This window comes from Macrotis lagotis, chromosome 1 (genome assembly GCF_037893015.1).
Source record: "Macrotis lagotis isolate mMagLag1 chromosome 1, bilby.v1.9.chrom.fasta, whole genome shotgun sequence".
Taxonomy (NCBI): Eukaryota; Metazoa; Chordata; class Mammalia; order Peramelemorphia; family Peramelidae; genus Macrotis; species Macrotis lagotis.
The window spans coordinates 244,496,797-244,519,696 of NC_133658.1; the positions used below are offsets into that span (position 1 = coordinate 244,496,797).

The window sequence follows — 22,900 nt, forward strand, 5'->3', positions numbered from 1 at the left end:
TCTGAAGGTTCCAGCCCTAAGATAAGTCTTAGCTTGAAGGCTCTACAGGTTTTGATAGCAACAGAATTTCAGGATCTGCAAACCCCCACAACAGGATCACCACTGCTGGCCTTTCAGTGCCTCTTGTTTTTTTTTTGGTTTTTTTTTTGTTTGTTTGTTTGTTTGTTTTAGGTTTTTGCAAGGCAAATGGGGTTAAATGGCTTGCCCAAGGCCACACAGCTAGGTAATTATTAAGTGTCTGAGACCGGATTTGAACCCAGGTACTCCTGACTCCAAGGCCGGTGCTTTATCCACTACACCACCTAGCCATCCCCTTTCAGTGCCTCTTACTTGGTACCCAACCTCAGGCCACAACTCAGCAGGCAGTCACAGGTGGGCCATCTGTGTATAGGTTCCTCCTCAGTTCACAGTAGGTCTTAGTTGAAATACCAGAGCTTCCAACTGGCTCCTGTTCATGCTTCCTGCAAAGTCAGACCTATCCTAGTCCTGTCCCTTGACCACTTCTTCCCCCAAGTTATAGTCAGAGGCTGAAAAGTTCTGTGTGATACCTTCCTGGCTAAACTTTGTATACAGTACCCCTAGATGTGGCTCCCTATACTGACTGACTTGGAAAAAAATTCCAGTTAAATTCTTTCCATTGTACAAGGTTCTCAGTGGTTATTTATGACTGGGGATAAGTTACTTAGAACTCAGTTTAGCCCCAGCTATATAAAAGGGAAAACAACTAAAGATGAAGAGTGAGAAGATATTTCTTTGCTAATATCCAGACAAGGCCATTTTCTAAGTTATAAATAAATATACTATTAAGTTATAAATAACTACTAATAGGCTGAAATAAGATTTCCATTACAACCTATAATGATACAAATAGCAATTGATAAGGAAATCATGAATGAAAGAAGCAAATCTAAATTTTTTTATTGCCACTGTGATTTATTCCATGACACTTTAATTTTTTTTTGGCAAATCACAGAATTTTAGAGTTGAAAGGAACCTCTGCTATTATTTCAAACCAACCAAAAAAGACTTCTTAGTCTACCAGAGCCAACAATGAGATCAGCCAGCCTCTTCTTGAAGACCTTCAATGAGGAAAAACCCAGTACCTTGCAGGACAATCTTTTTTCTTCTACTTTTTGATAGCTCTGCCTATTAGGAAGATCCTGATAGCAGGACTAAATGTGCCTCTTTTTGACTTGATTTTGTCTTCTTGGAATTTATAAATCTAATCCCCCTTCTACATGATAGTCCTTCAAATATTAGAGAAGATGGCTTTTTTTGTATGCTTTGAGTCTTCTTGAGGTGGTGGGGCAGGGGCAGGGAACACCAGGGACAAGATCAGATTGTGAATTCCATCAGAAATGTAAAGACAAATCATCTCTGTATTTCATAAACTTTTCAAAAATAGGGGGAAAATACTCTTGTTTCTACTAAACAAATATGGTCCTGATACCTAAATCAGACTAAGTCAGAGAAAGAACTATAGACTAATAGTCTCTAATGAATATTTATTAATGTTTCAAAAGTATCCCATAATATTAATAAGTAACACTGTTCATCCTATCTAACTCTTTGTGACCCTATTTGGGGTTCTCTTGGCAAAGATACTGTAGTGGTTTGCCATTTTCTATCTGTCTTGCTTTGGAGAAGAGGAAACTGAGGCAAACAGAGTTAAGTAACATGCCCAAGGTCACAGAACTAGTAAGTGATTCTGTCAGATTTGAATTCTGGTCTTCCTGATTCCAGACCCTGAGCTCCATTCACTGAGCCACTTAGCTGCCTAAATAACACTATAACCAGTAAATTATTCATCAAGACTAAATTTAGACTTATAAGGAATATGAGAATGGGCTGTCATTAGGAAGAAAATTATGACTATTTTTCACTAGTAGGTCCCCCATTTCTGGAATTCCCCCCTCATCTCCATCCATTATTTAAGGCAATGGGGTTAAGTGACTTGCCCAAGGTCATACAGCTAGGCAATTATTAAGTGTCTGAGGCTGGATTTGATCTCAGGTCCCCCTGACTTCAGGGCCAGTGCTCTGTCCACTGTGCCACCTAGCTATCCAGAAAGAATTGTTAATATTTTTGTATGTACAGGCCCTTTTCCTCTGTCTTTAATCTCTTTTGGCTATAGACTTAGTAGTGGTTTAAAAGTATATATATATATTTTTGGTTGGTATTAGGGCAAAGTTCCAAATTGCTTTCCAGAATGACTAGACCATTTCACAGCCTCACCAACAAAACATTGATAATGCCTAGTTTCCTTACAGTTCCTCCAGTATCTTCATTTTCCCTTTTTGTCAGCTTTGAGGGGTATGCTGCAGAACCTCAGAATTGTTATAATTTGGATTTCTCTATTAATAATTTTGAACATTTTTTCTTATGGTGATTAAATAGCTTGGATTTCTTCTGAAAGCTGCCTGGTCATATCCTTTGATCATTTGTCATTTGGGGATTGGTTATTTTTCGTAGAAATTTGAATCATTTCTTCAAGATGAGATCTTTATCAAAGGAACAAATATTCTGCAAAAATTTTTTACTTTTGTTTTAACTGCATTAGTTTTGTTGGTGTAAAACTTTTGAATTTTATGAAATCAAAAGCAATAAATTTCTTTTACTTCAGTAGTGCTAAATTATTTTGATGATTATGACTTTGTGGTATAATTTAAGATGTGGTATTTTTTCGTCCCTCCCGCTTTTCTTTTAAAATCAGGAAGTCTGTCCTCAATACTTTTATTTTCTAGGCTATTTCTTTTTTTTGTATAAGTTCCATGTACTGCAGAGAAAAAGGTGTATTCCTTTCTATCCCCATTCAGTTTCCTCCATAAATCTACCATATCTAATTTTTCTAACAATTTATTTACCTCCCTAATTTCTTTCTTGTTTGTTTTATGATTCGATTTATCTAGATCTGATAGCGGGAGGTTGAGGTCTCCCACTAGTAGAGTTTTGTTGTTTTGCTATCTATGTCTTCCTGTAATTCTTTCAGCTTCTCCTCTAAGAATTTGGGTGCTGTCCCACTGTGTGCATATATATTCAATATTGAAATGACTTTATTGTCTATGGTATCTTTTAGGAGGATATAGTTTCCTTCCTTATCTCTTTTAACACTATCTATTTTTGCTGCTGCTTTGTCTGAGATAAGGATTGCTACCCCTGCTTTTTTACTTCAGCTGAAGCAAAATATATTTTACTCCAACCTTTTACCTTTACTCTATATGTATCTCTCTGCTTCAAATGAGTTTCTTGTAAGCAGCATATTGTAGGATTCTGGTTTTTAATCCACTCTGCTATTTGTTTACATTTTTCTACGCTATTTCAAAGACAGTGCTCAGAATTATACTACCTTCCTACTTATTATTTTTTTCTTCCATATATATTTTTTTTCTCTGAACTTAGCACCGCCAAATAAAAGAATTTCTATATATACAATAGGACATAAAAAGATTTTATATGAAACTATGATTAGCTATTTCATATTTCTTTTAAAAAAAGTGCAGTAAATTATACATATTACTCTCAAAACTGGTTTGCTTGTCTGTGCTTCCTTCTGATCTCTAAAGTGTACATGGTATATTTTTAAATATTTAATGACTTTTCTTTTTGTAGTTGGTGGTTTCTTTGGTTTTTGTATCAGTATTGCTTCCCCAAACCTCCTTTAATTAAAAAATGAAAGGAAAAAACATACCAAATAACCCTGGTTGTTAAACAATATGAATCTGCACAGGGGCTATATCCTTATATGGGTCTTGAGTTCATCAACTTTCTTTTAAGAGGTGAAGAATATGCTTCATCATAGGTCCTAAGAAGACATGGTTGGTCCAGAGTTGTTTTCTTTATAATATTGTTGTATAAATTGTTTTTCTGGTTTTTTTTCTGTTTTTCTTCACTGCCTCTTCATATTACCCAGATTTTTCTCAATCAACTCTTTCATCATTTTTTACAGCACAATAATATTCTATGAGATTTACATATCACAATTTGTTCAAATATTTCCTAATTGATAGGCATGATCTTAAATTCTAGAATTCTAGTACTTTGACTTACTTTTTTTCTTTTAAAATTTTTCATTCAAGGGGCAGCTAGGTGGCACAATGGATAGAGCACTGGCCCTGGAGTCAGGAGGACCTGAGTTCAAATGCGGCCTCAGACACTTAATAATTACCTAGCTCTATGACCTTGGGCAAGTCACTTAACCCCATTGCCTTGCAAAAACAAAACAAAACCAAAAAATAACCCCAATAAAATTCTTCATTCAGTATCGCTGGGGCTTTCTCCCATCCCTCATCCCCTTGGCAATTTCACCATTTGTTTCTCTATTGAGACTGATGTTTCTATATTTATCAGAAGTGTTTCGAAGTCTTCTATTCCATTAAATTTCAAATTTTTCCCCCTGTGAAATTATACTCAGCTTTACAAAGTAAGTTATACTTAGTTCTGAGCCTATATATTTTGCCTTTTGGAACCCCTGTATTCTTAGATTATCTTTGATTTTTAGTAAAAGCTACTATTTTTGTGTGGTCTTGACTTAGTTTTATGATAAATTTAAATGACTTTTTCTGAATACTTGGAATTTTTCTTTTCTTTCACTTTGGGAGATTTGGATTTTGTCTGATATTCCTGGAATTTTTATCCTTTTTTTGCCCCCAAGAAGTGATTAGGGTATGCTTTCTATCTTTATTTTCTGGTTTAATTCATGATTTTCAAGGAGTTTCAATTATCCTTAAGTTTTTTCCAGGTCATTTATGTTTAGTTTTGGATACTGCATATGTGGGGTTTTTGTTTTCAATTTTTCAATTATGGTCTAATGATTTATTCTAGTTTTCAGGGAGTCACTATGTTACTATGGGTAGAGTTTTCTAAGCAATATATATATATATATATATATATATATATAATTTTTTTTCCTTTTCAGTCTTTCCTCCAAAGCTTTTATTTATTTCTTTTCTTAGTTTCTTCTTGATGTTCATGTAATGAGTGGAAAATCCATTTTTTTATTTTGAGTCTTTGCTTGTTGTTACAGAATTACTCTTGTGTTTCTCTAGAAATATTGATCACTGTCATGGTTTACTTAGCTTGGCAGCTTTGTTCCAGGACCTGGCTCCACCTCCTGCTGTGCTTTGAGGTTTGGTGGCCTTGCTCTGCATCACTGGGTTTCTGAGCTGACTTCTACCACTAGGGCATAGTGAAGGGGACTGTTAATAAACCTTCCCAAGCACAGCAGTGGTCTCAGTTCCTCTCCAGGGTTTTGAGGCTTTCTTAGGAGAGCCCTGCATTCTTTCTTACTCCAAACACAGTCTTCCAAGCAGCAGTATTGCTGTCTTTTTTGTTTGCTGGAGAGACACTCACTTTCCTGACAACCCCTTTCTCATTACTGGCTTTGAACTTCCAAATGACTTTTTCCTGCAGTTCTGGGATGAAAAAAGTCCCTTAATTGTATTTGTTTATTGGATTTTCATGATCATTATTTGATCTGGTGTGAATTTTAAGGGTTTTTTTTTCTTTTTTTGTGGAACTAGGTATGTAGTGGCTGAGCGATCTTTCTCCTTTCAGGCAACTAACTTGACCAAAAAGGGGCCCCCCCCCTTCTTTTTTTTGAATATTAACTCCCTATTAAACATTTTTGTGCTTTTCTTTCTACTCCCAAGATCATTCTTCTTGGCAGAGAAAACGGAAGTAAAATAAAGGTCAAGTATTTTTACAAATGTATGTTTTGGAAAATATAGGGGTTTTTAAATCATATGAATCTGATCTCAATATGAAAATGTGTTCCTATGATGCAGATAGCAGCACATCCATGCCTACCCCTATTAAGCATCTCTGGTCCATACTCTCCCATTTTTGCCCTAGGAGATCCACCATTATTCTGTAGCCTCTCCTTCAATTCTTCATAACAAGAGGATAGCCATGGAATATACAGACTATTAACAAATTCCTTGCTCTTGTCATGTTGCCAGCTTTTTTTTCCCATCAAACGTTTTGTGGCTGACATAATTTATTCTGGTCTTCCTTAATAATTCTTTGTAAGATTTTGAAGACAGCTTACCATATGCTTCTCCATTGCCTGATGAGGGATGATATTTTGAAATTTTGTCATACTGTACAATAAAATATTAACATGTTTTAAACGTTTGTTTCAAGGGGTGGCTAGGTTGGCACAGTGCATAAAGCACTGGCCCTGGAGTCAGGAGTACCTGGGTTCAAATCCGGTCGCAGACACTTAATAATTACCTAGCTGTGTGACCTTGGGCAAGCCACTGAACCCCACTGCCTTGCAAAAATCTAAAAAAAAAAAAAGATGTTTGTGATCCATTAAATGAACTTTGATATTCCTGATTAGAATTCAATAAACACATGTCATGGTCTAGACCACATGTCATTGAAATTATAAAAACACAAAGAAGAATATATTATTTACCTACCCTGTCCTAACTCATTGCCATTTACATGTAGTTGTCCTCAATAGCTATAGGTGGGGAGATAGTGATGGACAGTACATCACAGGCCTGACAAACATACACTCTTTACCTGCTCAATTTTTCCTTAATGATGATTATGCCAAACTCTCAAATGTTTTTACATCTCTTCCAAGAGAGTTTGCCTTTTGAGCAACAGCTTACCTGGTCCCTAGATTTGCCTCATCTACTTTAGCTATACTTTTGGAGAAAGCCAAAAAACTCAAACAGGTTTATAGTGACTTTGAAAAAGGCAAAAAGTTGTAGGGCAAAAGTGTTTTTTTTTTTATAGGGGAAAATTTGCAGAGGGCAGTGTAAAATAACTTTCCTTAAACATGTTACTCAGTAAACATTTATTGAACACTACTATGTAACTGACACTGTTGGGGATACAAAAAGACACAAAAATCAGCCCCTGCTCTCAAGAAACTTACAATCATAAGATTTTAACTTTAGTTCTCTTGCTTTGCTTCTTGATCTTTTAATTCATTATTTTATGTTGAAGCATGCAATGTTACAACTGCATAGATAACTAAGAGATTTAAATAGCCTGCAAAACCAATTCTTTTTTTCTTTTACATATATATGCTGTTATTTCATATTTAAATATTTTCCTTTATTTTTATTATAGTGTGTGTGTGTGTGTGTGTGTGTGTGTGTGTGTAATTGCTTGAAATATTCCAAGATTAATCTAAAACCTTTTACTTAGTCATTTCCTATGCAACTGATTAAAGTTTAGCAACCAATCCTTTCTAGGGTTAAAGCTGAACTTAGACTATGTAAAACACTCTATGATTCGATTAATATATATAATACTTGCATTTACAATGTGGATTATTTGTACTTTTCTCTTTCAGGATCTACTGAGTCTGTTACCTATCCCATATTTAGTGCAACTTCAATAAATCAAAAAAGGTATGAATAATCTTGATCCTTAAGTAATTTTTATTAGTTGAAATTTTAACAATTCATAATACCCACCTTTGGTTATTTACTGATAGTTTAGCCAATATATGTATAATTTAGGTCCTTTCTCTCTATTACAAGGTATGATTTCTTATTTAACTTAGTTGAAAGGAGAGGAAGCCGTTAGATACATGAAATGAAATCCATTAATCTGTCAGCCTTTTTGCATAAACTAAGTGTAGTCAACTACAGCAACTATTGATTAACAGATTAATATATAATTAATCCCAATTAGCTTTGGAATATAATACTTGACATATTTTATAGCAAATTGTGTATTGCATAATTTTTCCTAATCATGTTTTATATTCCATATGAATTTACTATCTGATGGCTAGTGAAAGATGACCAAGAGGCAACTTGATAAGAAAAACAAAGCTAGTTTAAGATTGCAAGTTGTCTGTAAGTGATCTTCATTTGCTAATAATGGATGCCTATCCTTAACTATTCTTATTATTTCACTTGATCCTTACCTTCTAACATAAGAATAAAAATTTGACTGATGACTTTGTGACTTCTCGGTTTCACTTTAGAGCAGCTACTTTCTATCTAAGACCTGGCTGATTTATTATGAAAATACCAAATTCCAGAAATTGTTGTTCTTCCCATTACAGCAGTGGTGGCACAGCTTACAGAGCACTGTACTTGGAATCTAGAAGTTTAAATCTTCCTCATACTTATTAGTTATGTAATTGTGGGCAAGTCACTTAACCTTGCTGTGCATCAGTTTTTTCCTCTGTAAAATGGAAATGATAAAACTAACATCTGCTTCCAAAGATTGTTGTGAAGACAAATTGAAATATGGTTAGTTAAGTGCTGCAAACCTTAAAGTTGTATAAATGCTAGCTATTTCATCATCATCATCATCAATAATAGCAGTAGCTCTATGTGCTTTTGTCCAGTGTTAGAAACTAAGGAGGATGGAAAGGAGATAAGAGGGTCATGGCATTTTGGAGGGCATGTTAAAAGTCATCTGGTTCAATACCCTTGTCTTATAGTTGGGATAGTTAAGTCTTGGGAAATAAAGTAGCTTCCTCCAAGACACATAACTAGTGACTTTGAGTAGTAACTAGAACACCAGCCTCCCAGTTGCCAGACCAGCCCACTTTTCTGACAGCCTGATCATAGTCCTGTTGCATTTTCTATCTGATGCCATGTAATTGTGCACTCTATTAAAAAATACTAATTTTATTTTACAGTTGCAAAATAAAATTAGCATTTTTAATAGAGTGCACAATTACATGGCATCGGATATATATAGAAGGAGAGGTCAAAGAAAGAAGCACTCACTGTCCATTTGAAAGTGAAACTTTTAAGATAAACCTTCCTAGGTGAATGGATGCAGAAAACCCATTTCTGACAGAGAAGTGGGAATGAGTAATTACATCTATAGGATTATATATTGTATCAGGGAGGGGAATCAGAAGTCAGTTAGTTCAACCCCCTCATTGTATAGCTAAGAAAACTAAGGCCCAGAGAACTGAAAGGATTTACAGGTAGTGATAGGAATGAGTTTGGGACCTAGGTCCTCTGACTACAAACCCAGCATTCATTCCACTATACCACCTTAAGAAACAGTGAAGACACTCCAGAGATCCTGGTGATGACACAGGTGAAGTAAGCTGAGACATTGTCATGGGTTAAATTTAACATGGGTAAAAAGAGGGCATTCTTCCCACAAGATAACATTTATTATAACGGATGTGCTGCCTGGTCAGTAAAAGGTTGATGGGTGGCTCAATGCCAAAGACCTTGGCAAAAGGACAGTTCCCCTTTATAAATTTTGGGGAATAAAGAACAAAGAACAGAACAGGTTAGGTGACATCATAGGGTTGAAGGCAACATGATTTCATTACAGATTTGTGGCTAAGGGAACAACATGATTGGTTGAAAGTTTGGTGATGGGAGCTAGCAACAACCCCCTTCCTTCCTTTTGACTAAGAAATGTTCATTGCTTGTATACAATATGGCACCCAGTCCTTTTGGACAACAAACCAGACATTCTTGATGGCTGGCTTTGTGGTCTAAAAGATTATTAGACTTGTCTGTCTTGTGTCTATATATCCCCTAAGGTCAGCTAAATTGAGGCAAGAACTAGTTAGTGATTTATAGGACAGCTGGACTTAATCCATTACAGACCAGTTGAATTCTGAACCAGGACAAAAGCAATTATTTACAAAAAGGATCAATATAAAAGTATACAGGATTATAATTTCAGGAATGTCAAGGAGAATGAAGAATAAGATTGTAATCCAAAGAGATGAATGAAGGCTTTATTATCCATCATGAATGATTGGGTTTTTACAAAAAAAAAGTGATATGTTCAAATCATTAAGAAAAATTAGTCTGGCAAAATGTGGGATGGGAAAGATTAGAGTCAGAGATGAACCTTCAGGTATTCTGCTAATAAAAGTGCGACATGATAAAGGATTATACTAGAGCAGGAGCAATGGAAATGGAAAAGAAAGATAGTTGATGACAATTTGAATGGAAGGTGAAGAAGAAAAGTTTTCAAAGCACTAAGAAATAGGAAACTAGTGAAAGTTCAGGGTTCAACCAGCAAGTGTAGCTTTTGGAGTCATGTCCATAATGAAGTTATACAAAGGGCAGAAATATAAAGATTGAAGAGCAAAGGCTAGAACTGTAGGATCTAGCATCACTCAAAAGATCATTGGGAATGGGAAGTAGTAAAGTCCAAAAGGTTGACTTTATTATGGGGAATTGTATTTTTTTATAGGAATGAGCAGACAGTTTTGAAATTAAAGGACAGGGCAACTAGGTGGTATAGTGAATAGAGCACTGGCCCTGGAAACCGGAGGACCTGAGTTCAAATCCAGCCTCGGACACTTAATAATGGCCTAGCTGTGTGACCTTGGGCAAGTCACTTAATCCATTGCCTTAAATTAAAAGAAAAAGAAATTAAAGGTCACTGACTTCCTGTGCTTCAAAGAGTGGTGATAAAGAGGTTGGAACATTCTGCTTTTTGCATTGCTAAAGCCAAAGAATGTGATCTCTTTCAACTACCAGTCACTAATTTTTCTTCATATTGAATTTTTATTCTGCTATTTTAATTTTCTTTAAAAATGACAGTGTTAACTAAAACTCTGTAGCTCATGTGGATGTGTTTCTGTTCTAAGTTCTTTAGCTTTTTCAGAAGAACAATTACCTTTAGGACCTGATACAACTATTAATAAGCCTTCAAATGTCTTGAAAGAGCTCCAAGCACAGAAGACTAACAAAAACAACAAAGAATTAAACAAAGGGTTGAAAGACCAGTTCATTATTGTGAGTAAATTAAAGTAAAAGTTCATAGTGTTTGTAATCTCCTTAGTACAGATAATAAGTAGTCTACTGTTTTCGCATAATATGGTGTTAACTATATAGATTGTCAATTTTTGTCATAATCTAATGTTATCTTTGTGAATAAAATGTGGATTTAAAAAATGTCTTATCTGCCTGTTTATGTTGTATTACAAGAAATCATAGTACAGTTTCAGTGGAAATGTTGATGACTGAATTCTGACAGTGGATAAAGGATTGTGTTTACCAATTAGATTTAATAGGAACATGAGAAATGCCATCCTGTGATCACAGAATTCTGTCTCTGACAAGTGACACTAAAAATAGTTTGTTGTAAAATGTGATGTGTCTATCATGACAATTGAAATCAATTATCTTGGATACTCCTAATTTTTCTTGATGATCTATCAACTGAGTTTATATTTACTATCAGATTTTCATCTTGTTCCTTTTTACATCTTGTGTAGCCTTTTGAAACATTGCTATGCAAAGCAAGAGCTAATACAGTAATTCCTAAGATCTTATCCAGGTTGGCCCTCAGGTGACAGATTAACATATGTGAAATATATACATTAGTCAGTCCCTGAGTCATAATTTAAGGTCTTTTCTAGTTTGGTAGGACTGTCAGAGCTCATACTTTACTAGAAGAGCCTCCAAAAATTCTGTTAAAATGATCCATCAGAATAGGACAAGTTATGTTTAGACAAGATCATTCATTTTGAAGGCTTGGCAGTTTGTGAATAGAATTTCTGGATTATAGATCCAGAAATGAAGGAATTTTAAAGATCTTCTGATCCAATTCCTTCATTTTATAAATGAAACAATCTTGAGAAGGGGACATGACATGTCCACTGATAATAAATGGAAGATCCATGATTCAAACTCATTCCAAAACACTTATTCTTTCTGCTGATCCATACTACCTCAGAATAGAACACAAGTACTTTGAGGATAGGATTTCTTTCATATTTTGGCTTTATATCTCTAGTGCCTAACATAGTTCCATGTGTATATTGTTTAATCTTTGTTGAATGAAGACCTCCATAGATATGTTGTAGTTTATGACAGCAGATCAAGAAACTCTACATAATGATTAAATCATATAATCTTTGAGCCATTGAAATACTTCATATTTATCCTCTCAATAAAATTCATAATTTCATTAATTTTAGTCACATTCTTGGTGTCTTAGACCTAATCTTTTAATCAAACTGCCCTGAATCCCTGTCCATGATATTCCATCATTTATTTTAGATACCCTCTTCAACCTTTACCTGGCTTCTTTGTATTCTTTTGAATGTCATTCTAAGTAGTATTGAATCATGTTTAGCTAAGGGACAGTTTGGGACAGATACTCATAAGGGACCTCAGTTTCAAATTCTCTTTGACTACAGCTTTTCTGTTTCTATCCTTTTCTTTAATGATAGGATGCTGGTCAGAAACATTTTGGAGCCATTGTTTGCAAGTCTTGTGGCATGATCTACTCAGCAGCTAGCCCTGAGGATGAAGCACAACATGCCCACTATCACCAGAGATTCCTGGAAGGAATTAAATATGTGGTAAGTCAAAAGGTAGTTTAACCACCATCATTCCTAAATGGGGTGCGCACACACACACACACACACACACACACACACACACACACACACACACACACAGCAGCTTTCATGGCTACCAGCTTAGGCAATTCTTGGCTCTTTTTTTAGCAGTGCCTAAACTCCAAGCTTTCTTCATTGACTTCCTGGTTCACAGTTGTCAAGCTAGTTAGGTGGAGCAGACTTATAAATGTCAGATAATTGAAGTGGGAGGTGTATTTTAGAAATATGATCATCAGTTTTATTCATGACTAACAGCAACAATTTAGTGAATTAGGAGCAATACCAGCAAAATTGCTTTTAGCTAGACCCTTTGGTATCAGCCTAACATTCCACTGGCCTCCTGAAGAATTTAATCTGTGAATTGTTTCTTCCTAAATCTTGGCTTCCCTTATTTTATTATTTAAAAATTTTTCTTTGATCTTTTTTGTTTTTGTCACCTTCATTTCCAAATCCTTCTCTTCCCTCAGACTTTCTAACAAAGAATAAATAAAAGGGGGGCTGAGGCAGGGAGAGCAGTTTAGCAATGTTAGTACGTTAGCTACGTCTGCCAGCAAATACAATGTAGGGAAGCATTTAACATTTTCCTCTCTTTAATTATACACCAGTCACTTCATTTTTTGTTTTTTATTTTTTTCCTGTACATTGTTCCACATCTTTGATTTCTTGGTAATCATTACTTCTTTTTTTAGGGTTCTTTTTTTTTTTTTTGCAAGGCAGTGGGATTAAGTGACTTGCCCAAGGTCACACAGCTAGGTAATAATTATGTGTCTGAGATCGGATTTGAACTCAGGACCTTATGACTCCAGGGCCGGTGCTCTATTCCCTGCGCCACCTAGCGACCCTCATTCCCCAACTGTTGAACATCCCCTCAATTTCTGGGGTTTTTTTGACAGTATTAAAAACTATGCATATTTTTAAACATGGGAGACTTCCCATTTTTTTTATGATCTCTTTGGGATGTAGATCTATGTTGATATTGAGTATAATTGAGTATAATTGCTCTATGGGCATAGTTCCAGATTGCTTTCCAGTATGACTAGATCAGTTCACAGCACCACCAACACTGTATTTATGTCCTAATTTTCCCACATCTTCATCTTAATCAATCTGGTAAATGTGAGGAGATATCCTCATCTTTGTTTTAACTTGCATTTCTATAAGCAATAATGATTTGGAACATTTTTTCATATGACTACAAATAACTTCATGTGAAAACTGCCTGTTTATATCCTATGCCCATTTATCAACTGGAGAATGATTTGTAATCTTATAAATTTGATTCAGTTCTGTATATAAATGTGTCCATCAAAAACACTAGCTATGAAAATTGTTTCCCAGTTTTCTGCATCCCTTTTTTTTCTTTTTAAAAAAATTTATTTGGGGGCAGCTAGGTGGCGCAGTGGATAAAGCACTGGCCCTGGAGTCAGGAGTACCTGGGTTCAAATCCGGTCTCAGACACTTAATAATTACCTAGCTATGTGGCCTTGGGCAAGCCACTTAACCCCATTTGCCTTGCAAAAACCTAAAAATAAAAAAATTTTATTTGTCAAATGGGTTTAAATGACTTGCCCAAGGTCACACAGCTAAGCAGGTGCTCTAGTTGCCCCTTTCTGCATTCCTTCTAATCTTGGCTTCATTTTATTTGTGCAAAAAACATTTAAATTAAATGTGGTTGGGTGGGCGGCTAGGTGGTAGTAGATAAAACACCAGCCTTGGAGTCAGGAGTACCTGGGTTCAAATCCGGTCTCAGACACTTAATAATTACCTAGCTGTGTGGCCTTGGGCAAGCCACTTAACCCCATTTGCCTTGCAAAAACCTAAAAATAAATAAATAAATAAATAAATTGTGGTTGGGGCGGCTAGGTGGCGCAGTGGATAGAGCACGGGCCCTGGAGTCAAGAGTACCTGAGTTCAAATCCGGCCTCAGACATTTAATAATTACCTAGCTGTGTGGCCTTGGGCAAGCCACTTAACTCCATTGCCTTGCAAAAAAAAAAATTAAATGTGGTCAAAATCATCTATTTTGCAATTTATAATGTTTTCTTTTTTTTGCAAGGCAATGAGGTTAAGTGGCTTGCATAAGGCCACACAGCTCCATAATTATTAAGTGTCTGAGGCCGGATTTGAACTCAGGTACTCCTGACTCTAGGGCCGGTGCACTATCCACTGTACCACCTAGCTGCCCCATCTATTTCTTGTTTGGTTATAAATTTGTCCCCTCTCCATAGATCTGACAGAGTATTTCTTGTTCTCTTAACTGACCTATGGTATCACCCTTTATATTTAAATCCTGTACCTTATTTCGACCTTATTTAGGTATAGGGTTTTTGCCATACTATTTTTCATTTTTCTCAGCAGTTTTTGTTGAAAAGTATGTTCCTATTCCAGAAGCTAGTGTCTTTGGGTTTATCAAACTACATTATCATACATTATATATTTCGTGTATATATAGTATATATTAATGAATGACTACTGTTTCTTTTGTGTCTACTCTAATCCACTGATTCCTTCTAGTCTTTTCTAATTTAAAAAATAATACCTTTCTGAATGTTTTGGTGGACATCGGATTTGTCTTTGACTTCTTTGCATTCCCCCCCCTTTTTTTTTTTAACAAAGCAACAGGGTTAAGTGGCTTGCCCAAGGCCGCACAGCTAGGTAATTATTAAGTGTCTGAGGTCGGATTTGAACTCAGGTATTTCTGACTCCAGGGCCTATGCTCTATCCACTGCACCACTTAGCTGCCCTATTCCCCATAATTTTTAAAGGGTATTTGTGTCTTGACTTGCTATGTTGCCTCTTAAAAAGCTCTGTTTGTAAATTCAGTGGTTTGTAGTCAAAGGGATTTGCCCAGCTAACACAAGAATGAAATGGGTAGAAGAGATTGGGAGCCTGACTGTTAGCTTGGTCTTTAAAATAGTTGTGTTTATTTTAAAATAGTTGTCTGTTTAAAAGTTTGTACAGTCACTTTTCTATTATTTCAGCACAATTTGTCTTCTTCCCATGGTCACTTTCTAGCCTATTTTTCCTCACTCCTTTATTTGTTTTCATTCTTACTGCCTTTCCCTTCTTTAACCATTGTCAATTCACCTTAGTAATTTCTCCTTCACTTTGTCAGTTTTACAGAATTCTTATAGACCCTTCCCACATACATATTAGAGATGGTTCAATATGACAATTAAATAATGAAAATTGCATTAGTATTTTCAAACAAGAATGAACGTTTTCTCCAGCAGGGTAAAGTATTCGTCATGTTCTATTTGAGCTAAACGAATAGTATTGGAGAAGTTGTTAATTTGCCTTTAATGGTGATTTTTAAAGGATAAAATTTGGCATAAAATGGAAGGCATATGTGGAGAGCTGCCTCTCCCATATATAAAAGCAGAAATGTAAAACTCAAGTATATGATAAGAATTTGAATCTTAACTCTTTGAGTCCACTGCTAAAAATACATATATACAAGTTTTTCCCAGCCCCTGCCTCCTTCTAAGGTGTTTCAGAATAAATGGATCCCTTAAGTATTATTTATGATTTTTCCATCCAACTTTCTTTAGGGATATAAAAACTCAAAAGCTGCAAGGGGGGCTGGTTAAAGACATACCAGTTCAGAACTGAGGGTATGGCCTATTTATCTTGTCTTTTATTAATGGAGATTTCAATAACACCTCAGGTTAAAGTACTGGAACTAGGAACTGACTGTTATATGGGGTTACCATTTAATAGTCAATAATGGTGAACTTTGGAACTACTGATTTTCACCAAGTCCTAAGTGAGTGCTTCATTAAACATCTCTTAATTTTGTAAGTATCCTAAAATTGTTCACATTTGCCCTCTTGATAATATGTACAAATTCCTGAATGGTTGAGTTTTACTTTTTAATGTAAAAGGATCACTAATCACTAATGTTACTTTTCATTAATTAGACATTTTTATCTTGGCAGGGTTGGAAGAAAGAACGTATTGTGGCAGAATTTTGGGATGGCAAGATTATATTAGTACTTCCTAGTGACCCAAAATATGCTATTCGAAAGGTATAAAATTTTATTTTTATTTTTTTATTTTCCCAATTATATGCAAAGGTAGTTTTCCACATTTATTTGCAAGTTTATTAGTTCCATATATTCCTACCACCCATCTCCATGGCAATCTGGGAAAAGTTGTACATGTACAATAATGTTTAACATAATTCCATATTAGTCATATTGTGAATGAGGAATTTGAACTAAGTGGGGGGGAACATGAGAAAGAAAAAAAAGTACAGTGCTTTGCTCTGCATTCAAAGTTTTTTCTCTAAATTGGATGGCTTTGCCAATAGCAGGTCTCTCAAGTGTCCTTGATCACTAAATTTGCTGAGAGGAGTTGTGTCCATTAGTGTTGATCATCTCACAATGTGGTCTTAATTCTGATCATTCAGTATCGGCATCATGCAAGTCTTTCCAGGCTTCTCAAAATTCTGGCTGCCCATTACTCCATAACATTCATATACCATAGCTTGTTTAACCATTTCTCAATTGATGGGCATCCCTTCAATTTTCTAATTCTTTGCCACTGTAACAAACTGCTAAAAATATTTTTGAACATAAGAGATTTTCCCCATTTTTTTTTTTTATTATCTCTTTGGGCTAAAGACCTAGTAATAGTATTACTGGATCTGAGGGTTTGAACAGATGTTTTGCCCTTTGGGAAAGTTTTGCTTTCCAGAATGGTTGAATCAATTCACAGCTCCACTAATAGAACATTAGTGTGAAAGGGATAAAATTTGACCTTTTAAAATCCTTCTTTTTTCAAGAAAGTAACATTAAATCAACTTTACTTTCTAAATGTAAAATGATAACTTTGCTCAGTGCTCTGTAAGGATGACAATCTTTACACTGAAGTCTGTAGAACATAACTAAAGGAACCCCTTGAAGTTCAGCTGTGCTTCTTAACCTTCTCAAACTTCAGTTATTAAAAAATAACATTTCATATTTTGCAATAATGATTTGTGGAAAATGGGCTTTTGAGTGGCTAGGAAAGCATTTCATTCTTTCCTTAATATGCTGTTTAGAGTAAAGGAAAATCATTGATTTATTTCTAAGAAGCACTTTTATACATATCTCACATTTTTATTCTGCTTTGATAGTTTATTAAATATATAATAGTAACTTGACTTCTTGCTCCAACAACTCTCAATAGGCAGAAGATGTCCGTGAACTTGTAGATAATGAACTAGGATATAAGCAAGTTATCCTAAACTATCCAAGCAAAATTAAAACCTTCCTCTACATATCTGATGAAAAGAAAGTAGTTGGATGTTTAATTGCTGAGCCAATCAAACAAGTATGTATATCTTTTAAACTTATATTATGATTGGAAGGTGGGAAGGGTGTGGTACAGTGTGAAGAGGCAATCTGGGTTAAGTGACTTACCAGGGTAATACACTAAGTATATAAGGCTGGATTTAAGCTCAGTTCCTTCTCATTCAGGGCTAGAGCCTTGATCCACTTTACCATGTAGCTGCTCCTTGCACTATAATTATTTTTTAAGTTGAATTTAAAAATAGTCCAAGTCTGACTGCCAATAATTTGGTATTATTACTTCTGAAAATTACCTTAATCTATTACCACCAAAACTCCTCACACGTTGTTGGGTTGGTCTTCTGGCTTCAAGTCTCTCCACACATCTGCCAAAGTGATTTTCCAAAATCTCAAATTCACCCCCATCCTTCTGGTTTAGTAGATTCTAATGACTTCCAGTTCTTCTAGGGGCAAATACAAATGCCTCTATTTGGCTTTAAAGATTTTTACAGCCTGGCTTCTACTTTTCCAGGTTACTTAAATGCATGAAGGAGAATGAATATTTTATCTCTTCTCTCCATGTTTTTTGCTGTGCCCATCCCTGCATTCTTGCACTCCTTAGTTATTTTATTTTTTTAAATTTCTTTGGGGTATAGGCCAAGTGGTAGAGCTGGCCCGAGATACATAAATATTCCACCTCTGCAATGAAGGAGAGCTGCATTTTTAAAACTTTTATTCAATGCCCAAGCTTAGTCAGTAAAATGCATACCCATCAGTTTCCTTTTATGTTGTTCTTTCTATTTACAATATTGTTGTCATTATGTTACTTGTTTTCCTATTTCTGCTTCTTAATCCTGCTATTGGTTCATAATGAGTCTAAATATTCCTTATTTGTGACACAATCATTTCCTTACATTTATGGACTACAATTTGTCTAGCCAATCCTTAATCAATGCCCATCTACTTGTATCTGCTTTTCTGCCACTATTGAAAGTGCTTTTATAAATATTTTTGCCATATACGAGATCTTTCTTTTTTGTTTGTTTTTATTAATATTTTGTTTTCCAGTTACATACAATAGTAGTTTCCACCTATCATTTTCCTTAAGGCTTTGAATTTTACTTATGAAGAAATAAAAAGTCAAGAATTTCCAAGGATTTAGTGAAAAAAGTACAAAAGAAAGGGGCCTTAGTCCTACCTGATCTAAAATTATATTATAAAACATCAGTCATCAAAACTGTTTGGTATTGGCTGAGAAAAAGAGTAGTGGACCAGTGGAATAGACTAGGTACAATAGCAGGAAATGATTATAGTAATCTGCTGTTTGATAAATCCAAAGAGTCCAGCTATTGGGATAAAAATTCTCTCTTTGATAAAAACTGTTGGGAAAATTGGAAGTTAGTATGGAAGAAACTTAGATTAGACCAACACCTCACACCCTACACCAAGATAAGATCCAAATGGATACAGGATTTAGACATAAAAAAACAATACTATAAGCAAATTAGAAGATCAAGGTTTACCTGTCAGATCTATGGAAAAGGGAGCAGTTTATGACTAAGGAAGATATAGAGAACATCACCAAAAACAAGCTAGATGATTTTGATTACATTAAATTAAATAGCTTTTGCATAGATAAAACTGCTGTAACCAAGATCAAAAGAAATGTAGTAAGTTGGGAAACAATCTTTACAACTAATGATTCTGACAAAGGACTCATTTCTAAAATATACAGAGAACTGAGTCTTTTTTAAAGCCATTCTCCAGTTGACAAATGGTCAAAGGATATGCAAAGGCAATTTACTGATGAGATCGAAGCAATCCATAGTCATATGAAAAATTGCTGTAATCATTAATTATTAGAGAAATGCAAATTAAAGCTTCTCTGAGGTACTACCTCACACCTCTCAGACTGGCCAATATGACCAGAAAGGATAATGATCATTGTTGGGAGGGTTGTGAGAAATCTGGGACACTATTACACTGTTGGTGGAGCTGTGAACTCATCTAACCTTTCTGAAGAGAAATTTGGAACTATGCCCAAAAGGCAACAAAAATGTGCATACCCTTTGATCCAGCAATACCACTACTGGGTCTATACCCTGAAGAAATGATGAAAAAGGGTAAAAACATCACTTGTACAAAAATCAGGAGGGATGGGAATTCAGGGAAGCCTGGAGGGATTTGCATGACCTGATGCTGAGCAAAATGAGCAGAACCAGAAAAACACTATACACCCTAACAGCAACATGGGGGCGATGATCAAACTTGATGGACTCGCTCATTCCATCAGTGCAACGATCAGGGACAATTTTGGGCGTCTGCCTGTATCCAGATAAAGAACCATGGAGTTTGAACAAAGTTCAAGGACTATTCCCTTTAATACAGGGGGGGAAAATTGATATTTTATTGTCTAATCTTGTTATCTCTTAGACTTTTTGTCTCTTAAGGATATGATTTCTCTCTCATCACACTCAATTTGGATCAATGTATGACATGGAAACAAAGTAAAGACTAACAGATGGTATTCTCCTTCACAGATACTCTAAAATTGTCCCTGATTATTACATTGATGGAATGAGCAAGTTCATTAAGGTTGATTATCACCCCCATGTTGCTGTTATGGTGTACACTGTTGTTCTGGTTCTGCTTATCTTGCTCAACATCAGGTCATGCAAGTCAAGTCTTCCCAGGCTTCTCTGAAAACCCATCCCTCTTGTTTTCTAATAGAACAATAGTGTTCCATAAGTTACATATACCACAATTTGTTAAGCCATTCCCCAATTGATGGACATTCACTCAATTTTCAGTTCTTTGCCACCACAAACAGAGCTGCTATGAATATTTTTGTATGAATTGTGTTTTTGCCCTTTTGCGTGATCTCTTCAGAGTATAGACCCAGTAGTGGTATTGCTAGATAAAAGAGTATGCACATTTTTTATTGCCTTTTGGATATAATTCCAGATTGCTCTCCAGAAAGGTTGGATGAGTTCACAGCTCCACCAACAGTGTATTAGTGTCCCAGATTTCCCGCATCCCTTCCACCATTGGACATTATCGATTCTGATCATACTGGCCAATCTGATAGGTGTAAGATGATACCACAGAGCTGCTTTAATTTGCATTTCTCCAATCACTAATGATTTAGAGCAATTTTTTTATATGACTATGGTTAGCTTTGATTTCCTCATCTGTAAATTGCCTTTGCACTTCCTTTGACCATTTGTCAATTGGGGAGTGGCTTGATTTTCCTAATAAATTTGATTCAATTCTCTAAAATAGAAAAGAATCCTTTGTCAGAAATACTAGTTGTAAAAATTGTTTTATAGGGGATTTTTCAACCTCTGACTTCTTTACAATCCATGCACCTCTGGTTTGCCTCTTTGGGCCATCTGACACTCAGTTTTCACCTGTGACAGTGTTTCTCAGGGTATATACACAGACATACACAATGTGAAGAAAATGCAATTTTTCTTTGAAAATAAGTATTAATATTTTGAAGAATAAAAATGTATTTTACATGTTTTATATCTATACTTATATCTACGTATCTAATCATTTTCTATAAAGACACACAAATACATGTCATTTTAACCTCTTTCTTCTTTCTTCTGTTTTCATGTTCTACACCTCCCTGGACACAAAGAATCAGAGCAAGAGTAGACTTTTTTTTTTGGACAGTGAACATTTAAGGAAACATTCCCAACTTGGTTGTTTTAATATTTACATGATAACTAGTGGAATGTGACTGACTTATCCATATACCTTTTTGATCCTTTCAAAAAAATATTAGGAGAATTAATACTGGCTGTTACCTTTTATTAAAATTGGGCTTCTTATTTTGCAAAAATAATTATTAGAATTATTTTTTTCAAAAATAATTATTTATTAGAAAAAAGCAACTAAAATCAGGTGTTTTGTTTTGTTTTGCAAGGTAAATGGGGTTAAGTGGCTTGCCCAAGGCCACACAGCTAGGCAATTATTAAGTGTCTGAGGCTGGATTTGAACTCAGGTACTCCTGACTCCAGGGCTAGTGCTCTATCCACTGTGCTACCTAGCCACCCTCTAAATCAGTTTTAACATAGAATTTTCAGTAATATGGAATATATATATCAACCCTGCAACTTTTTTTTTTATTAGCATTAGCTTTGGTATAGATATGATTAAGTCATGTAACTTAGAGATTGGAACAAGAAGTCCTAGTTTATATAACCAATGGAAGCAGCAGCTTTTGTAACAGGATTGGTTCTGGATCTAATTTTCAGGAAGATAAAAAGAAATGAAGCAACTAGCAGGAGCAGTATGCAGAAAACAAAGAGTCTAAGAGTCAGAGCCTGAGTTCAGATTTGGCCTCAAACACGCTGTGTGACTCTGGGCAAGTCACTTAATCTCTCTCTCCTTTGGTTTCCTCATCTTTAAAATGGAGATTATAGTCCCTATCTCCAAAGGTTGTTCTGAAAATCAAATGACATAATAATTGTAAAACTCTTAGCAAATTTCAAAGTGCTTTGTAGATGCTAGTTACTATCATTGTCATTATTAGTATACTAAGAAATAATAGTGCTTGTTGCAACATTAGCTACCAAGAAACTTCTGTGTGTCTGTCACAGGCCTTCCGTGTCCTAACTGAACCAACTAATGCAGACTCTCCAAACCAGCAAATGTTTCACAACCAGCGAGCCTGGCAGTGTTCCAGCACCCCAGAACCAGCGCTCTGTGGGATCAGTCGGATCTGGGTCTTTAGCCTGATGAGAAGAAAGGGCATTGCCCGTCGATTGGTGGATACTGTCCGGTAAGGAGGAGAAAGAAGGGGTTGGAGGGAGCCCAGAGATGCAGGTGGATTCAGGGAAGTTGCCCTATTCCTCTCTCCCACTTTTTATCAGACAGGTTTGCCCCCACTCCAAGCTAAGTAAAGGACACCAGAGAAGCGGCTATCTGACTATATTGTGTTTGTTTGTTTTTATGGACTTCGTATTTTTTGTGAAAATTTCTTAAGTACAACCTACCGACAGAAGCACAGAGAGAGTCCCAGTCCTGGTCCCCAGGAATACTTTTTTTGTTTTGCTGTTTGAAAATATTTGCAGTCTAAAAATAAAGAGATATCTATACTTAATTTTAATTGACTTTCTAACTCAATTTTTTGTTAGGTTTTTGCAAGGCAAACAGGGTTAAGTGGCTTGCCCAAGGCCACACAGCTAGGTAATTATTATTAAGTGTCTGAGACTGGATTTGAACTCAGGTACTCCTGACTCCAGGGCCAGTGCTTTATCCACTACACCACCTAGCCGCCCCTAATTGACTTTCTTTA

General features: G+C 35.6%; 1 protein-coding gene across 2 annotated transcripts in view; it reads left to right on the forward strand.

Moving 5' to 3' along the window:
- The window catches only part of ESCO2 (establishment of sister chromatid cohesion N-acetyltransferase 2), a 31,823-nt gene that overhangs the window by 7,298 nt on the left and 1,625 nt on the right, over positions 1-22,900 (forward strand). For both annotated transcript variants that reach the window (XM_074210006.1, XM_074210007.1), the window contains 6 exons: positions 7,313-7,370; positions 10,559-10,706; positions 12,149-12,280; positions 16,258-16,347; positions 17,492-17,635; positions 22,203-22,384. In XM_074210006.1, coding sequence (XP_074066107.1) covers positions 7,313-7,370; positions 10,559-10,706; positions 12,149-12,280; positions 16,258-16,347; positions 17,492-17,635; positions 22,203-22,384 — 754 coding nt within the window. The remainder of the gene's footprint in view (positions 1-7,312; positions 7,371-10,558; positions 10,707-12,148; positions 12,281-16,257; positions 16,348-17,491; positions 17,636-22,202; positions 22,385-22,900) is intronic.